Source organism: Phyllopteryx taeniolatus, chromosome 10, assembly GCF_024500385.1.
Source record: "Phyllopteryx taeniolatus isolate TA_2022b chromosome 10, UOR_Ptae_1.2, whole genome shotgun sequence".
Classification (NCBI taxonomy): Eukaryota; Metazoa; Chordata; class Actinopteri; order Syngnathiformes; family Syngnathidae; genus Phyllopteryx; species Phyllopteryx taeniolatus.
The window spans coordinates 30,611,804-30,635,362 of NC_084511.1; the positions used below are offsets into that span (position 1 = coordinate 30,611,804).

Below are 23,559 nucleotides of genomic sequence, written 5' to 3' on the forward strand. Positions count from 1 at the left end.
TTTAAATACATATAATTTGAAGAATGAATAGATGATTCATACGTTTAAGCTTCCTTTGGTATCTGCAACAATATTTACACAAATACAGCAGCATTCTGATTCATCTCTTATGCTTCACAAAATGTAATTGACTGTCAGTAATGTGACTAAAAATCATGTTCATGTTTCAACCCATGAAAACGTCCCATTGTCATTTTTCAATGACGGCGGATGGGAGCGGTCGTCCTGGCCACATAGGGGGCGCTAAATTACGTAGCGCAAATGGCTGAGTCCGCGAAGAAGTAGTACAAGTCCGGTGTCGCCATAGATTTCAACACTAGTTACGCCTGCGAGCTGTAGCAGCCGGGCTTACCGACGTGCGTACGTTTCGGCCATGTTGGAGAGGTCGTCTTCCCATAGAAGGCTTTGCGTGAACTCTGAAATGAAATTGTAACTTGCCCGAGTAAAGGGATTTCCCAACAACGTAATCGGAAAAGAAAGGATGAGAAAACGCCATTTTGGTGGACCTCCGCTAAATCGAAGCGCCGCTAATCAAGACACGGCGAAATGGAAAGGAAATGGCGGCCGGTTTTTCTGCATTTAATAACATGCTTACGTAATGGTTAGGGCAGCGTTTTACTCAACCGTATGCAGTAGAACCGTACCGGTATCCTCGGTCTACGGTGCTTTTCTTGTGCTGCCGACTTTGCCCCTCCTAGCGTAGCGACGCCGTAGGCACGGATCTCCGAAATGGGCGTGTCCTATCTACCTACACATCATATCTGTGCCATTCTTTGACCTTCGTCGCCCGTCCAACCAGCTGCGTGGTGACTGCTTGACCCCGGCCGCTGTTTACACGTTAGGTGAGTTCGGGTTTGTTGGTTTGGCCGTTAGCTTCTATAGCTAAGCCTCTCGAACAAAACATGTCAATTGGGGTTCGCATATTCTTGACCGCGGTGACGTCGCGTGCAGCATGCAAATGACTTGCGAACACTTCAGCGGAGTTTGAACACAGGCAAGTATCCGAAGTATAGCGATGGAATGGAGGCAAGTCCATTGGCTGCCGTTGTGTCGCTTTGAAAGCGCGTCACGCTTCGTCACGTGGCGACAACGAATTGAAGGGAGCGCCAAAGCAAACCCTTTGGGAGTCGAGACCAAGTCCATTTGAAAAGCCGGGACAAGGTTGGACAGCCGAAGAGCGTTTTTGCTTTCCTTTTCATTTTCTTTCGAGGCGCAGCATGTTGACATCTCAAATCGCAACCATTTCTCAACTCAATTCCTGCAAAAAAAATGTTTTTTTATAAATAAATCAGATACAAATTTGTATATATTGAAAAATGAAATGCCAGCGTAAAGCTAGTTTACGGTTGCTGCTCACGGTACAGAACGGAAATAGCCAATTTCTCATAAGCTTTCACAGCCAAAGTATATAATACTGTCAAATGAAGCCAATTCAAACCCCTCAATAAATGCCCCAATAAGTCAGATTCGTTGGTCACGGGTCACATCGTCCCCGCGAAGGCCCCGGGGCGCTGGGGCACGAGTGAGGTGAAACCAACGCTTTTGGCGTCTTAATCGAGTGCCGCTTTCTCCTTCTCAGTCGAAGAAGAGCAGGTCAGTGCTCTCCGCAGGTCCGGTCTCCGCGGGAAAGACCTTCAAAACGGGGTCTCGAGGGGTACGACGCGAATCTAAGGGCCACGTGCGCTGACGCTGTCCTGGCAAAATAGCCTCTGCGCTCAAAACGAAATAAATAAATGGCATTTGCAACAAAGAGAGAGGATAGAACAAATAGAATATTTGGCACGAAGATACAGACGTTGACATGTTTCCAAAAGAAAACCGAACCGGGAATACAACGGAGACTTCGAGTCGAAGTCAAACACGGAGCGCCGGCCTTGCTCACTTTGGTAACGTGATCGCTTGCGTTGGGAATTCAATTGAAATGTCATTTGCGGCAAACATTGTCCCCACCGTTTCAGTCGTTTCTTAGTTCTGCGCGCGAGGACGCCTTCTTGCGCTCGGCCCGAATCCACGAAACTCTTCGTGAAATTGTCGCAAGAGACTTTCAGGGTCACCATTTTTCTTGTTCTTTGAACGAGCGGTTAGCTAGCTCGTCCGCCTCACAGCTTGGGGGTTGCGGGTTGGAATCCGAGCTGCGGGCCCCTTTCCCGTGTGGAGTTAACGCATCCAAAAATGAAGCGCTTCAGGTGAATGAAAGCTGCTTGCTTCCCTTGGCTGACGTACATTTCTAGAAATAGGGTTTTTGACGACGAACGGCCAAATATGTGCCATTCAAAGGTCGGGAAGCCCTGGAAGAAAACCCCCAAACGTTTTCAGCCTTGAAACGGAAAGTTGAACGCTATTGTCGTCAAGTGTGTGCGCGCGTTTTCAGCCCAAACTGTTGTCATGGAGACCCTTTTTCTCCAAAGAGTGGAGCGCAAGCAGCTCCTTTTTTGCGGTTTGACTTAGTGAAGCCTATTTTGGTTGATTCTGTGTTGTTCGGGTTGTCACCGACTTTCATCTTACGCGTTAACAATGTCGTCCTCGACGGGCCACGCGGAGAAACTTCAGCGTTTGTTTGGATGTTTTAAAACGAGAACCTGCCGACCATCTCTTGGGGCGCGGCGCTTCTCCCAGGCAAACCTTCCAGACCATCCTCTTGCTGAGACCCCCTTCATTGTGCTCACCTTCTTCCCTGGCACTTGTGTCTGCAGCGTCCCGCCATGTCTCACCAACGGTGCCGGCGAACGCCCGTGTCCGACACCGACCTCCGACCCGGTCTCGGCCCCCGCGGCCTTTCGGAGCGCCGCGGCTTCTACGGGTCCAGATCGGTGTCTGGAATGTCGTCCTCTCCCCTTGGCTCTGGCGCGACGGACAACGCGCTGAGCATCTTAAGCAGCTGCGGTCTGGAGCCCGCCGACTTGGCGCTCCTCGCCGAGCTTCCCGAGGACGCCCTCACCGAGGAGTCGCTGCCGCACCTGGTCCGTCAGATTAAATCCAATAGAGGAGCGCTTAAACCTCCCAGCTCGCCAAAGCCTCCCGCCGGCCGCCGGCATCAGTACCCCGCTCGGTCGGTTCAGTACCCGCTCGACCACACAAAGCCCACACCTCTTCCCGCAGGGCCGGCTCACGACCGGAAAGATCGTTGGCAACATTCCAGGAGCCGTGCTTCTGTCTCCCAAACCCGTGCCACCAGGAGAGACCCCCCATCGCGGTCGTCGTCATCCAGATACTCTGTGTACGCCAGGCCTGTCTTCTCTGGGCAGGACCGTAGACCTGGGAGAGCAGCAGCAACTATTCCTTCCCTCTTTTCCCCGCCCGGCCTGGCCGACAGGTCCTTTGCGCCTGCGGCAGAGAGCCGACGGAGATCCGAGTCGGAACGAGGTCAGCCCGACGCCTCTGCCGGCCAGACTCTCAGCCAACCTGCCGGCGCCACAGCGCCGTCCGAACGGGAAGTGCACGATTTCCACGGCACAGAACCTCGGACGTACCCGACCTCGTGTTCTCTGTGTAATGCCTGTGTAATTTCAGCGAAGGTAAGTAGCCCTTTAGGTTTGATGGATGGCCAGTCCAAAAAGGTGTGGTTTTTGGTGAGTCCGGTTGTCAGGAAGACGTGGAAAAGACCCGACGTGCGTTTTGGTTTCAGAACTGGACGGAACACATCAACGGCGCCCGGCATGCCGACGGACAACTTGGCCTGCTGCAGCGGTGAGTCTCGCCTCAGCTGCTCAAGAACACAATTGAGTTTTGTCACATCGCTGCCGCTTTCCCGCCCATCGCTTCGTTCCCGACACGGCCGCGTTTCCTCCTCAGCTTTCCCGCCTGGGACTGCCGCAAGGAGAGCCTCAACAGGTTAGTGCGGTGAGCTAGCGAGAAGCTAACAGACCTGGCCCGGAAGCAGCTAATGCATAAAGTTGTGTCATTGAAGAACTAACCGGCAGTCAGAGAAGAGGAGGGAAGACCGACGCACTCTGCGGTCACCGCAGTCGACCAGTGGGAGCAGGAGTAAGTAAGCAGGCCAGCCTTCTTTCGTGCTTTATTCGCCTGTATTCTTAAGTCTTGAATTCCTTCTGTCCACCAGAGTCGCAGGTTGGTAAGAGCGCGGAGAAGAAGGTAAGACACGGCCACGAGACCGATGCCGATGTTCTTTTGGAGCATTTTGCGCGTCCGAACCGCTTCTCTTTCAGGTTGCTCAGAGAAGCGAAGTGGTGTGTGTCAAGTTCCCCGCTCGGTCGGTGGACGAGTCGTACCTGCGGAAACTGGCAGACCCCTTCGGAACCGTCTCCGGGATCCTCACCTTTCCATCGCTAGTAGGTCCACATGAACGTGTAGAGGATGTCAGGCGATGCGCAAAAGCTTGCCTTCGCTTCAGCTTTTGCGGCTCGCCGACGTCTTGTCATTGAAGGGCACCGGTGGGGGACTTTGGTTATGTGACTCAAGTTGACTTTTTGGGTTTTTTTAAGGCCATATGTACCACTCACTGTACAGGACAAAATTATTGTTGTGTAGGTTTTTTTGTGTGGCCTGAAACACCCCTATTGTAAATAAATATTTAAAAAAGCTCGACAATGTATGAAAGTTTCACATTTGATCCAAACCAAGCACATCACGGTGACATTGTTGACGCACAGCGCTCACGTAGGCGAGTTGCTTTCACGAGCCGCGAGGAATTCGTCCGCTTCCTACTTCCAGCTGGACAAAAAAACGTTACTGCACCAAATACAGCATGTTCCTCACTCCAGACACGGGTTTTGTACAACGCCGCCGTGTCTCACATGGCCGGCACGGGAGGCTCATCTTTTGGGACTTGATCTAGTTCTATTGTATACGTGCGACTCGGAAATACGTCAGTCCCACTCTTTCTGAACAGCGGCGGCCAATTCGGGAACGAACAGACTTTGTCAACGGCAGTTTCATGGCGTTATGCTACTTTTGGACCCATTGTTCAGTCCCGACGATCCGGTATCCCTTCTATCGCGGTCCGTTTTACGGAGGTTCCACTGTATCCTGAAGGAGCTCTGAGGATTAGCACCGTTGGACTCGAGGATTAGGTTTTGGAACGGTATGGTGACATGCAAGATTTGCAAGTCACGACAACTAACTTTACTGCTGATAAATCCTGTGAGGACCGGTAAACTAAGTTAGGTTTATAGTATAGCTGCTCAATACAGAGACTGGTTTGGGACCACTACAAAAAAAAAAAGTGCTTTTGCAGCTAACTTACAGAAGTACATAAACTGAGTCACACCGAGTTGTGAATATACGATACGTTGAGACTGTGCAAGCTTGTACGACTTCTGACTTGCTGGAAATTTTGTGGGGGCGCCACTTCGCACTTGCTCGAAACTTGAAGTTTAAGACTTGAGACTTGCAAAAAGTGAACGTGAACAAGAAATTGAAGAAGGCATGGCGGTCTCATCATGACTGTATGAGACTTCCTCCCACCTCCGTTCGAGGGTGTCGATTGTCACGGGGGTCGCACATCCCGTCTGACAGAAAGTTGACTCAAACCCACCTGCCGCCAAAGCCTTTGTGGAGTTAGACTCTGCTGAGCGAGCACAGGAGTTGGTAAATTCCCACAACAAATGTCCTCCAAACGTGAAAGGTCAGCGGATAAGACTTGAGCATCTCCAACGGCTCCAACTCTGTGAAGGTGCGTGCTGATGGATCAATCACGGCCTCCCATGAAGCGTTGTTCCCCTCTGGAATGTGTTTGTTTGTTCAGAGCTCTTGCGTGATCAGCTTCACGCCGCCTGCGCAATCAGACGACGACAAGTCCGACCTGCTCAATGTTGTCAAACGCTTTGGTCTGCCTGTGTACACACTTTTCCAAAAGTCCAAGGTGAGGGCGCATTTGCGAGCAAGTGCCACATAAAGCCCCTTGAGCCTTTTTGACGACATCCTCAATCTTTTCAGGCATACGTAGAGATGGGAAATCTGGAAGATGCTAAAAAGTTGGTTGATTATTATTCCTCCAACATCCTGAGGATCAACGACAAAGTCCTCCTGGTTTCCTTTGCTCCAGAAACCTCTAGTCTCGGGTGAGTGTGACATCGCAGTCCGGCAGCGGCCCCCGGTGGGCTCAGCTTTACTTATTTACCTTCTGCTCGCTCCCAGAACCTGTGCATTAGCTCAACGCTACCAAGAAGAATCACTCAAGAGGATGAGCAGCAGGGATGATGATCACACACCAAACGAGTCCAAGAAGAGGAGGGGAGAAGACCATAGGTCCAAGTTCCAAGACAGGAAGTCCAAGTCCAAGTCCAGGTCCAGAGACAGGAAGGCCACTTCTAATTCCCGAGAAAGGATGACTAGGTCTAAGTCCAGAGACAGGAAGGCAAAGTCTAATTCCCGAGAAAAGAAGACGCGGTGCAAGTCCCGAGACAAAAGGGCAAGGTCCAATTCCAGAGACAGGAAGGCAAGGTCCCGGTCCCGGTCCCGAGAGAAATCTAGCAGTTCCAGTGCCAAGATGCCAGAAGCAGAGAAGCCCGAGACGACCGGTAAGAAAGCAGACTAAGAATTTCTAGCAGTTGTAGACAAAAGCAGCAGCATGTTGCTGGCGTCCGGTGCAGTCGGGGTTTCTCCAAAGCCATCACTTGGCGGGAGGCCAACAAAAATGGCATGTTTGTTGAGCCTTTCAACATTTTAGATTCAGTCATTTGTAAAAACAACACAGCAACGTGGGGACTGTCCAATAGTATCGCTTTGTGAAGAAATGTGAAAATGTCGGCAGTTTCGGCCAAACGCCAGCGATGTGCAGGTTCTTCCAGAAGTAGCCACCGGTCCTGCTAAAGAACTTCTGATCTGGTCCACAGGATCCAGTTGCGGTTCTGCTGGGGCGCCACTGAAACCCTCAGAAGTTGACGGTGTTGACCGAGAACAGAGCTACATGGACGCGGCGGAGTACGTTATCGTGATTTCGGTCCACGACGGTGACGGCGGCTTAACGTGCTTCCTTCCATGTGACCTTGCAGCTCCAAGGAAGACGACAGCGACATCGAGGGAATGGAGGTGCTGGGCGAGGACGGCGAGGACAATTTGGAAACTCCGGAGGAAGCCTCACCTAAACCACGAGGTAGACCCCTCCCAGTTGAATGTACAATCAACCCGTTTTTTCGCAGTGGGGCGATGCGTTCCGACCCACCGACGCCAGATTAAAAACCGTGATAATGCAAGACCATATCAAAGTTTTAGAAATTGTGTTACTGCTTCAAACACACTGGAATTTACTAAAACACTTCAAAATATTCCTTAGTGCCTGTTCTAAGAAGAGCCAAAGGGAGCTTGCTTCAAGTCATCTGTCGACATTTACTGTAAAACAAGAACATAGTTCAACGCCAAAATATTCAAGCAAGCCATATGACAAAAGTCTGCAAGCTTAATGCTAACATAATGCAAATTGCCATAGACGAGCCCCCAGTAATTACAACCCTTCCGAAAACTGCTTCGTTAGCAGCAGCATCTCAACAAAAGAATGAAACATTGTATAGTCACTCAATTCTAGCGGGTGAGAAGATGCCACAGGAATGGAGGAAAAGTCTGCCGGTGCCCATTTTTAAGAACAAGGGTGATGTGCAGAGCTGTGGGAACTATGGAGGAATAACGTTGATGAGCCACACAATGAAGTTATGGGAAAGAGTAGTGGAGGCGAGACTCAGGACACAAGTGAGTATTTGCGAGCAACACTATGGTTTCAGTACCACCGATGCATTATTTACCTTGGTGTTGGAGAAGGTCAGAAGGAGCTACATTGTCTCTGTAGATCTATGACAGAGTACCTCAGGCTGACAGATGAGCTTAGACTGGAATCCCCATGGACCATGATGTTCGCAGATGACATCATGAGCTGCAGGTGGAGGAAGATTTAGAAAGGTGGAAGGAAGCATGCGCTGCAAAGGAGAGGAATGAAAATTAGCTGAGGTAAGACAATATATGTGCATGAATGAGAGCGGTGGAGGGGGAGAAGAGAAGAGATAGCGAGGGTGGAGGACTTGAAATACTTGTGAGCAATGGTGAGTGTGCTAAGGAAGTGAAGAAACGGGTGGAGGAAGTGTACGGCAGAAGAATCTCTGCTAGGATGAAGGGCAAAGTTTAGAAGACGGTGGTGAGGCCGGCCGGCCATGATGGACCGATTAGACGGTGGCACTGACGAGGTGACGGAAATGAAGATGTTCAGGTTCGCTCTAGGAGTGAGCAGGTTTGATGAGCTCATCAGATGGACGGCCAAGGTGAGATGTTTTGGAGACAAAGTTAGAGCAGACTTCGATGGTTTGGCTCCTGATCCCTCAGGTAGGCCCTCTCAAATAATGCAAACTAAAACGAGCAGACATTCCAACAGCTTCTTCCCTCTTGCCATTAACTTCTTAAACAGTTAACTTACAACCCCAATTCCAATGAAGTTGGGATGTTGTGTTAAACAATAAACGAATACAATAATTTGCAAATCATGTTCAAGCTATATTTAATTGAATACACTACAAAGACAAGATATGTAATGTTCAAACTGATCAACTTGATTGTTTTTAGCAAATAATCATTTCCTTCACGTCGCCGCGGATCTTCGTCCGCCGTGGGGGCCGCCTTCAATATTATGGCTGCAACACGTTTCCCACTGTGTTCCATCACCTTTTCTTTGAACAACATTCAAGAAACGTTTGGGAACTGAGGACACTCATTGTTGAAGTGGTCTCCGTTGTCGTATTTGACGCTTCATAATGCGCCACACATTTTCAATGGGAGACAGGTCTGGACTGCAGGCAGGCCAGTCGAGTACCCGCACTCTTTTACGACGAAGCCACGCTGTTGTAACACGTGCACAATGTGGTTTGGCATTGTCTTGCTGAAATAAGCAGGGGCGTCCTTGAAAAAGACGTTGCTTGGATGGCAGCATATTTCTCCAAAACCTGTATGTACCTTTCAGCATGAATGGTGCCTTCACAGATGTGTAAGTTACCCATGCCATCACAGATGCTGGCTTTTGAATTTTGCGTCCATAACAGCCCGGATGGTTCTTTTCCTCTTTGGCCCGGAGGACACGAGGTCCTCAATTTCCAAAAACAATTTGAAATGCGGACTCGTCGGACCACAGAACACTTTTCCACTTTGCGTCGGTCCATCTTAGATGAGCTCGGGCCCAGAGAAGCCGGCGGCGTTTCTGGGTGTTCTTGATAAATGGCTTTTGCTTTGCATAGTAGAGTTTCAAGTTAATTGGCCCCACAGAAATGTGACAAACTCAAGACAAGACGACAAAAAATTGTTGTAATGGAATTGTAGGTTAGCTGTTTAAGAAGTTGATTGCAAGAAAGGGAAGAAGCTGTCGGAATGTCTGCTAGTTCTAGTTTGCATTGATCGGTAGCGCCTACCTGAGGGAAGGAGCTGGAAGAGGTTGTGACCGGGATGTGGAGGGTCCGAGAGGATTTTGCACGCTCTTGTCTTAGTTCTGGCAGCGTGCAAGTCCTCGAGGGTAGGTAGGGGGGTACCGACAATCTTTTCAGCAGTTTTGATTGTCCGTTGCAGTCGGAGTTTGTCCTTTTTTGTAGCAGCACCAAACCAGACTGTGATGGAAGAACACAGGACTGATTCGACTGATTATGGAGGCCACTGGGCTCTTGGAACCTAAGTGTCGCAGAAATTGTCTTTGTAACCTTGGCCAGATCTGTGCCTTGCCACAATTCAGTCTCTGAGCTCTTCAGGCAGTTCCTTTGACCTCATGATTCTCATTTGCTCTGAGATGGCACTGTGAGCTGTAAGGTCTTATATCGAGAGCTGTGTGGCTTTCCTAATCAAGTCCAATCAGTATCATCCAACACAGCTGGACTCCAATGAAGGTGTAGAACCATCTCAAGAAATGGACAGCGCCCCAATGAAATGTCTGTCACAGCAAAGGGTCTGAATACTTTCAGTTTTTCTTGAATTCCTTCTTTTTCCCGTCAATATGGGGTGCTGTGTGTACATTGAGGAAAAAATGAACTTCAATTATTTTAGCAAATGGCCGCAGCAGTGAAAAATGTAAGGGGGTCTGAATACTTTCCGTACCCACTGTATTCTGTGCTCAGTGGGCTTACTCAGGAACCTTCTGCCTCTTTCTTCTCAATCACATCCAGTAGAACTCAATGCTGCCATACAACAACATTTTGAGTACTGTTAAAAACAAAATCAAAATAGCTTTAAAATGTGCAATACTGCAGGGGCGCCCGTGGTGAACGGTGATAGGATTATATTATCGGTGCACTGTATAGAGTTTGAATTCAAATTTGCTGCACTGGCTTCATGTGAGTCAAAGGATATATTTTAATATCTTACGATTAGCCTATATATTGTAGTTGTGAATGGCGTTGGACCTAAAGAGATTCCATTTTCCGACCCTTCAGGCTTCGTGTTTCTAGAACCAATCCAAGTGAGGGAGCATCGTTTCTATGCTGCTCAACTGTGGAGCAAACTTCCAGAATACCTGAGATCTGCTCAAACTGTCATTGAACTATTCGCTGCTGCTCTTTCATGAATCCAGTTTTCACTTGGTTTTTTTATTTTTTTTTATTTTCGCATGATCATTTCTTGTCATTTTACTGTTTAGTTTTATCTTGTCATTTTCATCCCCCTTTTTTGTTTGAACTTTATTTAGATTTTCATCTGCAATCAGTACTTTGTCTTGTGTATGAATGTTAAGATACAAAAACATCGAAATGGTGAGTGTGGAATGTGTTTAGGTGAAGAAAAGGAGGAAGACTGCGAGGCCGATGGTGGTGGCAAGTGTGACAAAGAACGACATTGCACCCGCAGCCAAGCAGAGGTCAAGACTTTTCCATCTACTCAAGTCGATGTCCACATTTACATCTTTGAAGTTCTTCTGACATGTGACTGTTGTAGGAAGCGGAGAATTTCATCATGCTGGATGAAGTGGGACAGGAGCAGAGCAGTGATGAAGGTGTGCAAGCTTCCAGGATACATTTGTTTGTTCGCCTTGGAAAAAGTCGTTGACAAGTCGTATGATTGTGCCGCAGGTGAAAACTACAATGAAGACGACCGGGTACAGCGTGCCTACTTCCTGTTAGTTGCACGTTTGTCCAGGCGAGCGTCTTACCAGCTTGTTGTGCTTATCCAGCATCTGTCTCGAGTTGTGTACTTCAAAGACCTTCCGCTGTCCTACTGCAATGGCGCAGACTTCGTCAAGCTGACCGAAGGCCTCGGGAGGCCGGTGCGCTACCATCTGCTGCGCGGCCTACAGAAGGTTTGACAAACAATTCTTGACTCACTGTCTGTCCATCAAAGACTGCCCTACTTATGAACAAGATACATTCCAGAAGGCTGTTTGTTTCTTGAATTGTTCACAAGTCGGTATTTTGCCAACAAAATGTTTCACTAACACAAAAGTGTTAATAGGTCCAACATGTTTGGAATTAGAATGTTTGTAACTAGGGTATTGTCTTTACCTTTGACCTAACTTATCTTTCAGGGTTTCCTGGAGATGTCACGCTGCTCGGAGGCCATAAGAGTCATCAATCACCTCAACGTTTACTTCAAGAACACACAAACCGCCGTGCTGATCTCCAACAAATATCGACGCCTCGTCAACGGGTCAGCATCTTGTTCGGCTCACGTCTCTTCAACAAAGACCAGCAGCGCTAACTTGTTCTTGTTTCCAGCTGCGCGGTTCACTTGGACGAACGTGAGACAGAAGAGCGCCAAAGTGGAAGGAGCTCGCGGAGCAACCGGCATGACGAATCCAGGATTGAAGAAAAAGACCAGTCCAAAACTGGAAGGAAGGATTCATCCAGATCAGCCCAGGAGAAAGAAGAAAGCGCTCCAAAGACTCCAGAAAGAGAAGATTCAATCAAAAAGACACAGGATAAGAAATCCACATCCAGGAACTCTTCAGATATTTTGTCAGTGTCCAAGTCGAACTGTAGGAAGACTCAGGACATTGAATCAAAATCCAGAAAGAATCCCGAGATCAAATCTGATAAGACTTTGGACATCAGGTCAGAAGGCAGGAACACTTCAGTGAGTAAGCCAGAGGGCGAGAAGGCTCTGGAAATCAAGTCAGACAATGAAAAGACAGTTGAGAATAAACAGGAAGGTGGGAAGACGCTACAGACAGTATCAGAAAGTGGGAATACTCTTGAGAATAAACCAGAAGGTGGGAAGACTCCTGAGATCAAGTTAGAGTCTGATACGACTTTGGACATGAGGTCAGAAGGCAGGAAGACTGCACAGAGTAAGTCAAAGGGCAGGAAGGCTCTGGATATCAAGTCAGATAATGAAAAGAAGCTTGAGAACAAACTAGAGGGTAGGAAGACCCCAGAGACCGCTTCAGAAGGGGGGAACAATCGCAATGTCAAATCAAAAGACATGAAGACTGCAGAGAACAAATCCGATGGTGGGAAGACTCTTGACAATAAACCAGAAGGTGAGAAGACCCCAGAGATTGAATCAAAATCCATAAAGACTCCTGAGATCAAACTTAAGTCTGAGAAGACTTTGGACATGAGGGCAGAAGGCAGAAAGACTGCACAGAGAAAGTCAGAGAGCGGGAACGCTCTGGATATCAAGTCAGACGATGAAAAGACGCTTGAGAATAAACTAGAGGGTGGGAAGACTGCAGAGATCGCTTCAGGTGGTGGGAACACTCACAAAGTGAAATTAAAAGACAGGAAGACTCCAGATAATAAATCAGAATGTGGGAAGATTCTGAAGATCGAGTCAAGCAATGGGACGACTCTGGAAGCAGCATCGGAAGGACGAAAGACTTTGGAGGATAAGTCAGAAGGCAGGAAGACTCTGGAGACAGTATCAGAAAGTGGTAAGACTGAATCGGAAGGTAGCGACACTTTGGAAAATGAGTCAGAGGCCAGCAAGACTAGGCAGAGTGAGTCAGAAGACAGGAAGACTCTACAGAAGGAGTCAGAAGCCACAAAGGCTCTCGAAAGTGAGTCCGAAGGCAGGAGCTCTCAGAAGAAAGAGTCAAAATCTAAAGAGACTTGTAAGGTCAAGTCAGAGGCCGGAAAGACTGTCAAGACACAAGAGAAATGTGGGGAGAATCTAGAGAGAGAAGGCGTTTCTTCAAAGGTGTCAGAGGAAACGTCCAGCAAAGATCCCGAAAGAACCGACTCCAGGCAGGAAGACGAATTCTGTGAGCCACTGAAGAGAAGAGCATCTCCTGAGCACACCTCTGTGCCTGGAAAGATCCGGAAGGAAGAGCAGAGAGGTGAACGGTCCAATGAGAGTGAGAAGAATCAGGCGAGTCTGTTTGTTGTGGTCTTTTTTGGTGGCATCGATGCATTTTGACCGTGGTGTTTGCAGGAAGCGGATGGAACTTCAGGGACCCCCACGACACCCCTCCAGCCCATCGGTAAGCAGTCAAGCCCCAATCATGACTCGTGCCCTTCCAGATGACCGTTGCCTTCACAGTCTTCTTGATACTTGCAGGAACAGAGTTTGTGCGTCCAATCGTTGGCTACTTCTGCAACTTATGTCAGCTGATCTACGCTGACGAGGACGAAGCCAAAGTGCAGCACTGCAGCAGCCGCCAGCACCACTTCAAGTTTCAGGTGAGCGTGTAGAACAAAGATCAGGTCAAATTGAGATTGGTTGCTGCACTTCATTTCATTTCAGGAGAAGATGAAAATGGCGACCTGAGAGAATGCATTCGTCACGTTGTCAACTTTTGACTTTACCAATAAATTGATGTGACTTCAAGAAATGTGTAAAACATTTATTTCTTAAAACAAACATGCCAACTTAAGTCCACCCACACTATGGAAACTGACTCGATGAGAGCGATGTCACATGGCAACTAGCTAATGTGTGAAGCGCGGTCCATTTGTCTATTGTTAAAGGTTAGCAGCTAAAGAAAAAGAAAAGGTCTCGGTGGCCGCTGGCCAAAGGTGGTCACGCGCTCGTCTTCTTGGCTCGCTTCTTCTCCGCTTTGCCTTGTTCCTTCTCCAGATGTTTCTGAAAAGACAAACGTCATCACAGTGACATTTTGGCCATTCTCGTGGCACAGTACTTGGGCCCGACGATAAATTGTATCGGCTGATTATTATTATTATTATTTTTTTTTTTTTTTTACAACTACAACATAATACAAAGACAACATTCAAACAAACTAACAAATACAGAATAAAACAATGCACAGCAACAATGCATGAAACTATAAACAATCAGCATAACAAAGGCACACACAAAATATCTGTTTAATATATTCAAAAGCAATGTACTGTACGTGGTGTTTTAAGGCCAAAAAAAAAAAGGGCTTCAATATACCAAACGACTGCAATGGACGACCACACTCCGCAATTAAATCGAGGTTCCACCTTCGATCTTTTTTTAAATGTATCCGTTATCTGAATGTTTTTCTGCCAAATATCTGAATCGGCCTAAAAAAAAAAAAAAATCCATATCGGTCAGGCCCTACACAATACGCAGTGTGGGCGCAGCCTCACCTGCAGCTTGTCGTAGTGAGTCTGGCTGCTGCAGTGCGTCTTCTTGGCCATGTCCTCGTTGGAGTAGAAAAGGAGACAAACTCGGCAGTAGTAACCCAGCTTGATGTGTTCCACACCTGCACAAAGGTCAGCACAACATTCAGTACAAGCGGCTCGGTACCAGGAAGGCTCGGCCACCGCCCGCTCACCGATGGCTTTTTCGGGATCGAACGGCAGAAGCGGCAGAGACGCCGCGCTGGTTTTCGTCTCAGAGGCCGGGGGGGCGCTCTCTTTGTTCTGATGGGCTGATGTCTCCATGGCGACAACCGGCTCGTCCTCTGTCAGCTGCGTCAAAACAAACCAAATCATCGCCGGACACTAAAAAGCCCAACAATGCACAAAACGGAACAAAACTCACTTCCAGGCTGCTGTTTTGTTTCTGATCTGGAAAATCAGGAATGTTTGCCGTAGTGTCCACTTCCGTCTTCTGATGTGAGCTCAGCACATCCTCTTGCTCCTGAGATTCCATTTGCTCCTCTTCTTCTTGACGTTTCTTCTGGTCCGCTTCAAGCTCCTCTTCAGGTTTCTCCTCTTCCTCTTTGAGCCCTTCTTCGTCCTGGGCCTTCTGCTGCTCTTCTTCCTCCTGGGGTTTAAGTTCTTTTGGCTCCTCTTCTTCCTGGGGTTTCTTCTCCTCCTCTTTTTTGCATTCCTCTTCCTCCTTGGTTTTCTTGGCTGGAGGTTCTTCAGAGGGTTTGGAGGACTTTGGAGGCGAGCTGCTCGGGCCCCTCTTGGTGGTGGCGCTGGGACAACTATGTCTGCACGCACACACACCGGGTGGAAGCATGACGCAGGAACAAACAGGAAGCATGTACACTGGCAAGTGACTTTTGAGGCATTTTTGGGTGGTCACAGAGAACAAGGAGTAGGAGGAGCTCACCCATACTTGAGCTGCGTGTACTTCCTGCTGACGTAGATTAGAAGACGTCTACCGTTCAACTTTGCTTGGTTGGTTTTGTAGGTTTGGGCCATTTCATCCGCTGCTTCCGCCTTCTCCATTTCCAGGAAACACTGCGCACACACAAAACCGAATATTGTTCCACACCCTTGGTGCGACTATCCATAGACAAGACCCTCGGGCGAGCTGCGTACCTCCCTCTTGATGGGGTTCAGGAAGTACTTTTTGACTTTGCCGAAGGGTTCGGCCAGTTTGAGGACGTCCTCATCTTCATATTTGCTGTTGGGCAGCTGGCCCACGTACACCACCCTGCTGGCGCCGCACTGCAACGACAGGAAGTGAGAGTGGTCAACTGAATGCTCCCCAGTTGGCACGCCGCGTGCGGACGAGGCCGCCCTCACCTGGATGGTCGGGTAGGTCAAAGAGTGGTTGACCCTCACTGGACGCCCGCACACAGACGGCATGACGTTCCCGTTGTAGAACTTGGCCATCGCCCTCGCTTCTTCTTCAGTGGCGAACTGAAGGAAGGCCTGAGAGGAAATGAGAAACGAGAGTGCGTCAGTCCTAAGTGTCACCGCCAACTGTAAGCCTGAGACTCAGCGGCGTACTACCTCCGGCCTCCAGTCCAGGACCAGATGCTTTACCACCTTCCCGAAGGGCGTCGCCAGTCCCAGCAGCTCGTCCAGGAATTTGTACCCTCGTCTGAAGCCCAGGATGTTGACCACCCGCAGGCCCTGACGGGAGGAAAAGCTAACACGTCACTTCCTGTCCTTCCTGATTCAGACACATGGCTCATTGGTGACTTGACAGTCGCGCCGATACATACCCCCTTCCTGGATGTGTCTGCAGAGAAGACGAAAGCCTGAGCATCGTCATCATGTGATCATCGTGTGAACGCAAACGATCCCAATGACTTACCGGTGCCGCCGGACTGTCCCACATCCTCAGCCTCTTTCTCGTCATCATCAGGGAGCTCGTCCAGCGTCACAAAGTCTTCCATGTTCTCCATGTTCTCTAGGAAGCTGTCATCCTGACCGGAAGACAACCTTTAGCGCTAAACTCACGTGTCATCACGGTGTCATTTGTTATGACAAAATATAGTCTATATTCTTTGATTATATTATTCCATAGTTTCTGTGTGATTTTTATGACTTCAATAGTTTGTTGTTCTTGAGTGACTTTTCCTAATGTACCTAGGAGCTTAATAGTTTTTTTCTCCCTCTTAGTGGCTCAACCGGCCTCCCTTTTCTCTCAAGGACAAGGTAACTGTGTCAATAGGTCTCTTTCTTCTTTCCTCATCTCCCTCCCATTTTAGTTTAACTGTGCGTTGCTCTTCCGTGTTCTTGATAGACGGGGAGAAGCGCGAAGCAACTGTAACCTCTGGACTGTCTCTGTTTGCAAAGATTTCATTAAAATGACAAAAGAAAAGATTGTTTCCCAATTGAATTCCAAAACACATCTCAGCAGCGAAGTTACCTCCTCCGTTGCCTGCTCGACACCACTTCCTGCTTCTGTTCGCTGCTCCTCCGACTCCACCCCCTTCTCCGCCGCGCTGCCATCATCGCCAGGTGTCTCGTCCGACATGTCGTCCTTCGTGACGTCATCTACGTGTTCTTCAGGCGCCTGTGAAGAAGTTGTCATATTCAGAAGGATCCTACACAAGGCCACAATGTTCTTCGGGTTCGGAGCAGTCACCACCTTCTGAATGCCGCCGTCCCCTCCCTCAGGCTCCTCGGTCTCTGCAGGCGCCTCGCTTGGTTTTTCCTCCCCATCCACACCTGACTCGCTCTGAAGGTCCTCCCCGTCCCCTTCCCCCTCGACCACACCCGCCACCTCCTCTTCATCCTCCGAAGCCGATTTGGCTCCGTTCTCCTCGTCTCGGCTCCTGGAAGGCGACCGGGATAGAGACCGGGATGGTCTTCTCTGGGTTCCAGCCCTCCGGCTGCTTCCTCCTCCGACCGGTTCCTTGTGTCTGCGGTCGATGCTGATTAAATCACACATGAAGAAGAAGAAGGTGGTGACGCTGTATGCAGTTCCAGCGTTGTTGTGTTGAGAAATGGCAAAAAGACTCACTTGAGGGTCTTGTACTTGGTGCAGATGTTGAGGCGGACAGCTCGTCCTTTGATTGTGAGTGGATTGACAGTATAGTACTTGACCATCATCTCGGCGTCTTCAAATGTTCCCAACTGGATGAACGCCTGTTGAAGACAGCAGCATTAGTGATACCGGTGTGGATCGGAAAGTAGTAACGTGACAGGATTTGCCAAAAAAAGGACAGTGTCAAAATGCTGTCTGCCACTAAAAGCCGAGTACAACGCAGCAAGAACGTTCCAGAGAAATTTTGCTTTTGTCAGAAATTTTTTTGGGTGTAATATCGCCTATAACCTGATCAAAAAAAACCTTCAAATTAAAGAAACCAGTAAAACTTCATTATTTCACATCATATATGTCCTCAACCATCTCATTTCGTCTGCTACTCAGGGGATCCCTCCTCCGTTTGGCTGACAAGTTTCAGGTCAAAATATTCAGCAATCACTCGTATGGGCCGAAATTCGGAGATGTCAGCGCGTCAAAAACGCCATCATTTGCCCTACAAAACTCACCCGAAATAGCGCTAATGGAACATTGTTGGTGAGAAGGGCAGTGTGGGCAGAAGAATCAGTCATGTACTTCAGCAATCAACAGTTTCTTTGAGGATTTTAGAGGCATTTGAAGCGCTCATCCCATTTTTTTTTTTTTTTTGCAAAATTCCACAGAGGTGTCAGCCACTTTTCATGTTGCTACTGAAGCTGAGGATCAAGTAGACACTACCCTACTTAACAACATTCTGGACTTAAAAAAAATCACTAATTTTTCCAAAGGCCTACTCTGAAGTTGAAGAAACCCTGGCTGACCAAGCATCTGATTACCACAAGTATGAGGTTGACCACCCTGTGCCCCTGGAGTGATTTCAAAAATCAGACGATTTTACTACAGCTGAGTGCTGCATAATATCACATTTGCTTATTGAGCCCCAAAGCAGCGGTCCCCAACCACCGGGGACCGGCCATTTGGTACTGGGTCGCGCTTCATTTTTTTGGGGGGGGAGACAGTGCACACGCCACCCTGTCGACAATAAGCGTCCAATAAGGACTCTCCGTACACACGCCCCGCCTCTTTTGTAGAAATTGAGATGTTTGATAGCAAAGAAAAAACAAAAATATTTCTCTCTCATAAACATTTTAACACTAATAGCACCTCGTCCGCTTTGTCTTGAGACCCTTTCAAAATCCCAACGTTGGCCGCCCGTCTCTCACTATTATTAAAATATGTTTTCGTATTAAGAACCATACACTACTGAGACTATTGACAAGTTTGCAATACAAAAGGGGGTTGGTGGAAGCGAGAAGGTGCTAACCAATAGAAGTAACAATAGAACATTTGCAGAATAACAAATTAGAAACACTGCTAGATGACACAGCCGCCCTGAATGTAACTTGTTTGCAAGTAAGCTACAGAGTGAGTGTGTGTGTCGCATTGAGTCTTCACCTGGTCTGTCAAGAAGAGATGTTTCTCCACCACGCCAAAGCGAGCAGCGATGGTCAGCAGCTCTTCCTTTTTGCCGACTTCTCTGGGTAGGTTGGAGAAGAAGACCACCTGACTTCTGCGACCTGGACCGTCCGTTCTGGGAGGCCAGGGCGGACGGTCCGACGACCGCTCATCCTTCTGCAGAGGGCGGCCACAAAAGTTGACGTGTTAAGACTGTGAGACAGGAGCGGGCGTGTCGCGGGGGAGGAAGCGTCACCTGGATGACCATCAACCTCTTGGACAGGTAGAAGGTGATGGGCTTCCCGTAGAGCGTGGCCGGCTTGCGCTCGTAGAAGTTCACCATGTCCAGCGCCTCTTCGTGCGTCTCCATCTCCAGAAATGCCTGCGGAAGCAGACAACCACACAAGAGCGCCACCCGAGTTCATGTGATTGCAGAAAATAGCGTCGCGTGAGCTTGAAAGCGTACTTTTGTCTTGAGGACCAGGTGCTCCTGCAGACGACCAAAAGGTTCGGCGAAGGCGAACAAAGTCTTGTTGCTGAGGGGCCTCCTGTCATATTTCACCACCACCACCCTGCTCCTCATCTGTGGAAAGCACAACTTTCTCATCACCAGCTTCTAGAATAAATAGAACTTCAAACCCATGAGAAAGCACTAACATTTTGGACATACAGCAAGGTCTCATAACGCTTAAGAACCAACACACACACAAAGAAACACACTGACCACGTTTGATCCTGAGCGGTTCTGCCCTGACATGGCGAGACCCAATCCCGGTCCAGGTCCTGACACACACAAAAGCAACATTGGCCTCCATCAGACGTGACATGACACCATCATCTGACGTGTGCTCATGAGGAGACGAGTCTCACCCCAACTGGACAGCATCCTGGCCCCCGGGCCAGGCGCCGACGGGGCAGGTCCCAGCAGCCCCGCTGACAGGTTGGTGGACTCCATGGCGCCGCTGTAACGCAGACGACACAAACGTGATGTCATAACACGATGAGGTTACAAAAACGTGATGTACGTTCATGTGGTACCTTCTTCCTGGAGCCCCGCTGGGATCCCACTCGGGGTACCTGCGAGGTCACCACAAGGAGATGGAGATATTCAACCCAAAGCAGACAACCGTGCGCGTGTAGCAATGTGACAAGATGCCCCCAAAATAGTGTGTGTGTGTGGGGGGGGGCGGGGGGGGGGGAGAATACAAAGTTTCAAAATGCGGAGTGAGCTTGGAACAACCACTTCAAATTATAGCCCTAGATTCTCCTCTAAAATGCCCACCAAATATCCTTTTGAAATAATTAGGGAATAAGGAATTAGTGAGTGATTGCAAGTTATTTGAAGTGCTCGTTCCATCTTTTATAGAAAGTTCCACAAAGACTGCAACCACTTGTCACATTGCTAGTGTATGTGTGTGTGCATGTATCACTTACATGTTGAGCAGCACACGCCTGTTCTCAGCATGTCGAAGTCCATTTGTGTGTTGGGTCCACTCCTACACACACACCCACAAAAATCAGCAAAAACTCGCGTCGCTCCACTAACCACTCCACAAATGTTCCCGGCCGTGTATGTGGGTAATATTTGTGTGTCCAAAGTGTACTTTATCGTTACGTGTGAAAGATCAACAAGGAGAGCATCCTTGACGGCAAGAAGACAAAATGGAGGACGGGCGACTGGGCGGTCCCGTGTGAGTAAGATGGCGGCGAGGAGGCGTGGCTTTACTCACCATGTTGGAATGCACGTCAAAGTCACAAAGAGAGCACACGTGTGGGAACCGGGGGGGCGGGGCTCCCAAAAAGTCTTGGACCTTTCCCTGCGACGGAGAGCCTTTCCTGCGCGGCTGCGTGAAGGCGGGTTGGGAGAGCAACGCCCCCTGCGGACCGCCGTAGGAATCGCGGAGCGAAAGTTCAGAGTATGACCTCTCTCTGCTCCCGCCACCACCGCCGAAATTCAAGCGCATTCCGCGGCCGAGGGAGGCCCCCTGCGGGGAAGCGAATCCGAAGTCTGACGAGCCAGAACCCATGCCGAAAGAGGCGGCGCCCATCCGGCCCCCGCCGCCCCGGTAGGCCTCGTCGGGGGGCGCGGAGGAGGGCCCCCGCCCCGCCTTGCGGTTCTTGAGCTGCATGAGGATCTGCGGGAGCGTCTCCACGCTGATGTCCTCCTCAGGGATCTGAGCCAGAGCGTCCAGATCGGAGGGTGACAGCCCCAAGCTGGCGAACAGCTTCATGGTGCCGCCCAGATGGCCGCCACCACGGGGCACGCGTGAGCCGCTCTCCTGCTCCTCCACGCCGCCACCCCCCGAAACCCCGCCCCCCATTTGCCGGATGGGCCGCTGCTCGTTCACGTTGAAGTTCAAGGTGTCGGCGGCGGCTAGGAGGCCACGCCCCGCCGCGAAGCCTTTTGGAGCGCCGTCCATCGCAGGTCAAAGAGGACAATGACAAAAAAGTTCAAGAGGCGTCCGGAAGGATCCACGCAAAGTCAAGTCTGGAGCAAAGAGGCAAGCAGAATCCTGAAAGACAGTGAAGGACAAGCAGAGATTGTGGTCTTCGTGTCCACCAAGACCACGAGGAGGAAAACAGGAATAAAAACATCCTCTGCGGACACAAAGCAGGAAGCTCGAAGTAGAACAGGAAAGTCACGTGGTCAGAGAACTGCTTCAGTATAGCAAGAACATCCTCATCGTCAATAATTAGGGGTGGGTAAAAAAAATATTGATTTATCGATGCATCGCAAGCCCATGTCCAATTCAATAGCATTCATTGATTCATTCATTTCCTGTACCGCTTATCCCCACTAGGGTTGCGGGCGTACTGACTCTGGGCGAGAGGCTCGGGTACATCCTGAACTGGTCGCCAATCGCACTCACATTCACGCCTACGGGCAATTTAGAGTCTTCAATGAACCGAGCATGCATGTTTTTCGAATAAGGGAGGAAACCGCAGTACCCGGAAAAAAGCCACGCAGGCACAGGGAGAACATGCAAACTCCACACAGGCGAGGCCAGATTTGAACCCGCAACCTCAGAACTGTGAGGCAGATGTGCCACCCCCAATTCAATATCAATTCAGCAAATACTCTGAATCGATGCACTTCCTGGCCAGTGGGGGGCGCTTTGCGGTTGACCAGAAACAAGAAAATGGTGCCCAAAGCAAAAGGTAGCAGCGTGAAGTCGGCGCCTGCAACTTTGAAATCTGACGTTTGGGATCAATTTGGATTCACGTTGTCATTCCGGAACATGAGAAATAGACAAAAGGAAGGTATTTTTCTTTAAGTTGTGAAAGGCAGAATTTTTTTTCTTCACAATTTCCAAGAGGAAAGAACTAATAAGTTTTCATGCAATTTACTTTGCCAATGTTTGTACACAATTGTCATGTTCTTTAGTTTTGTACTCCACATGCACAAGCAAGATATTGTGCAAAAAAGATTATTCCGATGTTTGATTGCTGAAAAATGTGAGATCACATGTGCATGAAAATAAACCTTTTGAGTATGGCTACTTCTTACTAAATCAACATCAAAGTATTTAAATTTATATCGAATCCCAACCTAAATAATAGAATCGAAAGGTTCTTCACAATACCAAGTCCTTTCAATAATGAAAAGTCAGAAGCTCAATTCGCCTCACCACATTGGACCACTTCAAGTTTCAACCCACATGCTCGAACATGGAAAAAGACGTGCTAACAGCTACATGTGCTAATGTGTTGGAGACGTGCTAACAAGGCGCTGAGGCTAAAGGAACTAGCTCGCCGAAAAGTACGCACTTTACATTCGTTCATCTATGATGCGAACAAGCATTCACTGCCATTTACAACAGCAAAATGATGTATGTATGAATCATAAAAATTCCCTTAAAAAAATAAAATAAAATAAAATACTCATTTGTGGCGTCGAGCGTCGCCGCGGCTAACGTTAGCCTTTAGCTAACGTCAACCTTAGCTCGTAGAAAAACGGCTGTTGTTTACGATAGCCAACGCGCGCGGCTACTTGCATGAATCCGCTTAAATAAAAACAAAGCTAGAAAGTCAGTGCAAATAGATAACTGTAAACCGGTTTAATTACAAAGTATGAAATGTACGTTTGAGGTTCCTACCTTGTCTTTGTCTTGTCTAGTTGTCGAAGAGTTGCGGATTGTGCGAACGCGTCCACTCAACTCTCGCGAGATGTCATCGCCTCTCGTCGCGTTTTCGGGAGGGCGAAATATGATTGGTTGAAGGTCACGCACTGTAGCAATATGATTGGGTACTGCATCCCGTCGGGGAAAAAACAGCCAATTGTATTGCATCAGGGCGTGTCCTGCCTATCAGAATCAGAATCATTGCAACATGCTGGCAATTTTTTGTCTTTTTGTCTTGAGTTTGTTGTCACCTTTCTGTCGGGCCAATTGTACATGACTCGTGCACTCGCTGTCGTAGTCTCGCCACGCTGCACTATTTGCATATCTGTTGTTGAGCAATACTGGCCACTCATGCCAGAGTCGCATCTGCTCCATTTGCACACTGATTGAGGAGTATCTGCAACATTTGCACAATCAACATTCAAGTGAGTAGTACGATAGTATGGGACAATGTTGATTGTGCAAATGTTGCAGATACTCCTCAGTGAGTGTGCAAATGGAGCAGATGCTACTCTGGCATCTACCTAGAATTTATCAGGGATTTTTTTTTTAACAA

The 23,559-nt window shown here is 48.7% G+C and overlaps 2 protein-coding genes across 7 annotated transcripts; one reads left to right on the forward strand and one right to left on the reverse strand.

Moving 5' to 3' along the window:
• The first annotated feature begins 425 nt into the window (after positions 1 to 425).
• Positions 426 to 13,678, forward strand: LOC133485152 (uncharacterized). Of its 4 annotated transcripts, XM_061788541.1 has the most exons (20): positions 426 to 842; positions 2,694 to 3,515; positions 3,626 to 3,687; positions 3,793 to 3,831; positions 3,908 to 3,984; positions 4,061 to 4,092; positions 4,167 to 4,289; positions 5,705 to 5,821; positions 5,896 to 6,020; positions 6,097 to 6,479; positions 6,795 to 6,882; positions 6,954 to 7,054; positions 10,686 to 10,768; positions 10,846 to 10,903; positions 10,980 to 11,005; positions 11,081 to 11,206; positions 11,432 to 11,553; positions 11,622 to 13,327; positions 13,405 to 13,526; positions 13,591 to 13,678. In XM_061788541.1, exons 2-18 carry the CDS (start codon positions 2,703 to 2,705, stop codon positions 13,261 to 13,263), a joined length of 4,017 nt encoding a protein of 1,338 aa, XP_061644525.1. In that variant the 5' UTR covers positions 426 to 842; positions 2,694 to 2,702; the 3' UTR covers positions 13,264 to 13,327; positions 13,405 to 13,526; positions 13,591 to 13,678. The 4 variants fall into 4 exon arrangements, with proteins under 4 accessions (XP_061644525.1, XP_061644524.1, XP_061644526.1 ...); XM_061788540.1 differs by having other exon boundaries at positions 13,405 to 13,678; XM_061788542.1 differs by lacking the exon at positions 426 to 842 and adding an exon at positions 849 to 994 and having other exon boundaries at positions 13,405 to 13,678.
• matr3l1.2 (matrin 3-like 1.2) lies at positions 13,676 to 23,186 on the reverse strand. Of its 3 annotated transcripts, none has more exons than XM_061788550.1 (21): positions 22,980 to 23,099; positions 20,613 to 21,395; positions 20,317 to 20,378; positions 19,921 to 19,959; positions 19,753 to 19,844; positions 19,607 to 19,665; positions 19,349 to 19,465; positions 19,139 to 19,264; positions 18,883 to 19,059; positions 17,428 to 17,552; positions 17,053 to 17,338; positions 16,831 to 16,977; positions 16,273 to 16,384; positions 16,181 to 16,197; positions 15,966 to 16,088; positions 15,549 to 15,884; positions 15,337 to 15,467; positions 14,818 to 15,214; positions 14,609 to 14,744; positions 14,421 to 14,536; positions 13,676 to 13,929 (listed from the first exon to the last, which is right to left on the reverse strand). In XM_061788550.1, exons 2-21 carry the CDS (start codon positions 21,300 to 21,302, stop codon positions 13,867 to 13,869), a joined length of 3,351 nt encoding a protein of 1,116 aa, XP_061644534.1. In that variant the 5' UTR covers positions 21,303 to 21,395; positions 22,980 to 23,099; the 3' UTR covers positions 13,676 to 13,866. The 3 variants fall into 3 exon arrangements, with proteins under 3 accessions (XP_061644534.1, XP_061644535.1, XP_061644536.1); XM_061788551.1 differs by lacking the exon at positions 22,980 to 23,099 and having other exon boundaries at positions 15,549 to 15,677; positions 15,756 to 15,884; positions 20,613 to 22,462; XM_061788552.1 differs by lacking the exon at positions 20,613 to 21,395 and having other exon boundaries at positions 22,980 to 23,186.
• Positions 23,187 to 23,559: the final 373 nt, after the last annotated feature.

Excerpts from the sequence above, each read along its gene's own strand:
- matr3l1.2 (XM_061788550.1), bottom strand. The coding sequence starts at position 21,302 with ATGGACGGCGCTCCAAAAGGCTTCGCGGCGGGGCGTGGCCTCCTAGCC. Across the intron at positions 19,265-19,348 it reads ACCTGGTCCTCAAGACAAAA|GCATTTCTGGAGATGGAGAC; the intron begins GTACGCTTTCAA and ends CTGCTTCCGCAG. Across the intron at positions 16,978-17,052 it reads GGGACGGCGGCATTCAGAAG|GCGCCTGAAGAACACGTAGA; the intron begins GTGGTGACTGCT and ends ACTTCTTCACAG.
- LOC133485152 (XM_061788540.1), top strand. The coding sequence starts at position 2,703 with ATGTCTCACCAACGGTGCCGGCGAACGCCCGTGTCCGACACCGACCTC. Across the intron at positions 3,516-3,625 it reads CCTGTGTAATTTCAGCGAAG|AACTGGACGGAACACATCAA; the intron begins GTAAGTAGCCCT and ends TTTTGGTTTCAG. Across the intron at positions 11,207-11,431 it reads TGCTGCGCGGCCTACAGAAG|GGTTTCCTGGAGATGTCACG; the intron begins GTTTGACAAACA and ends CTTATCTTTCAG.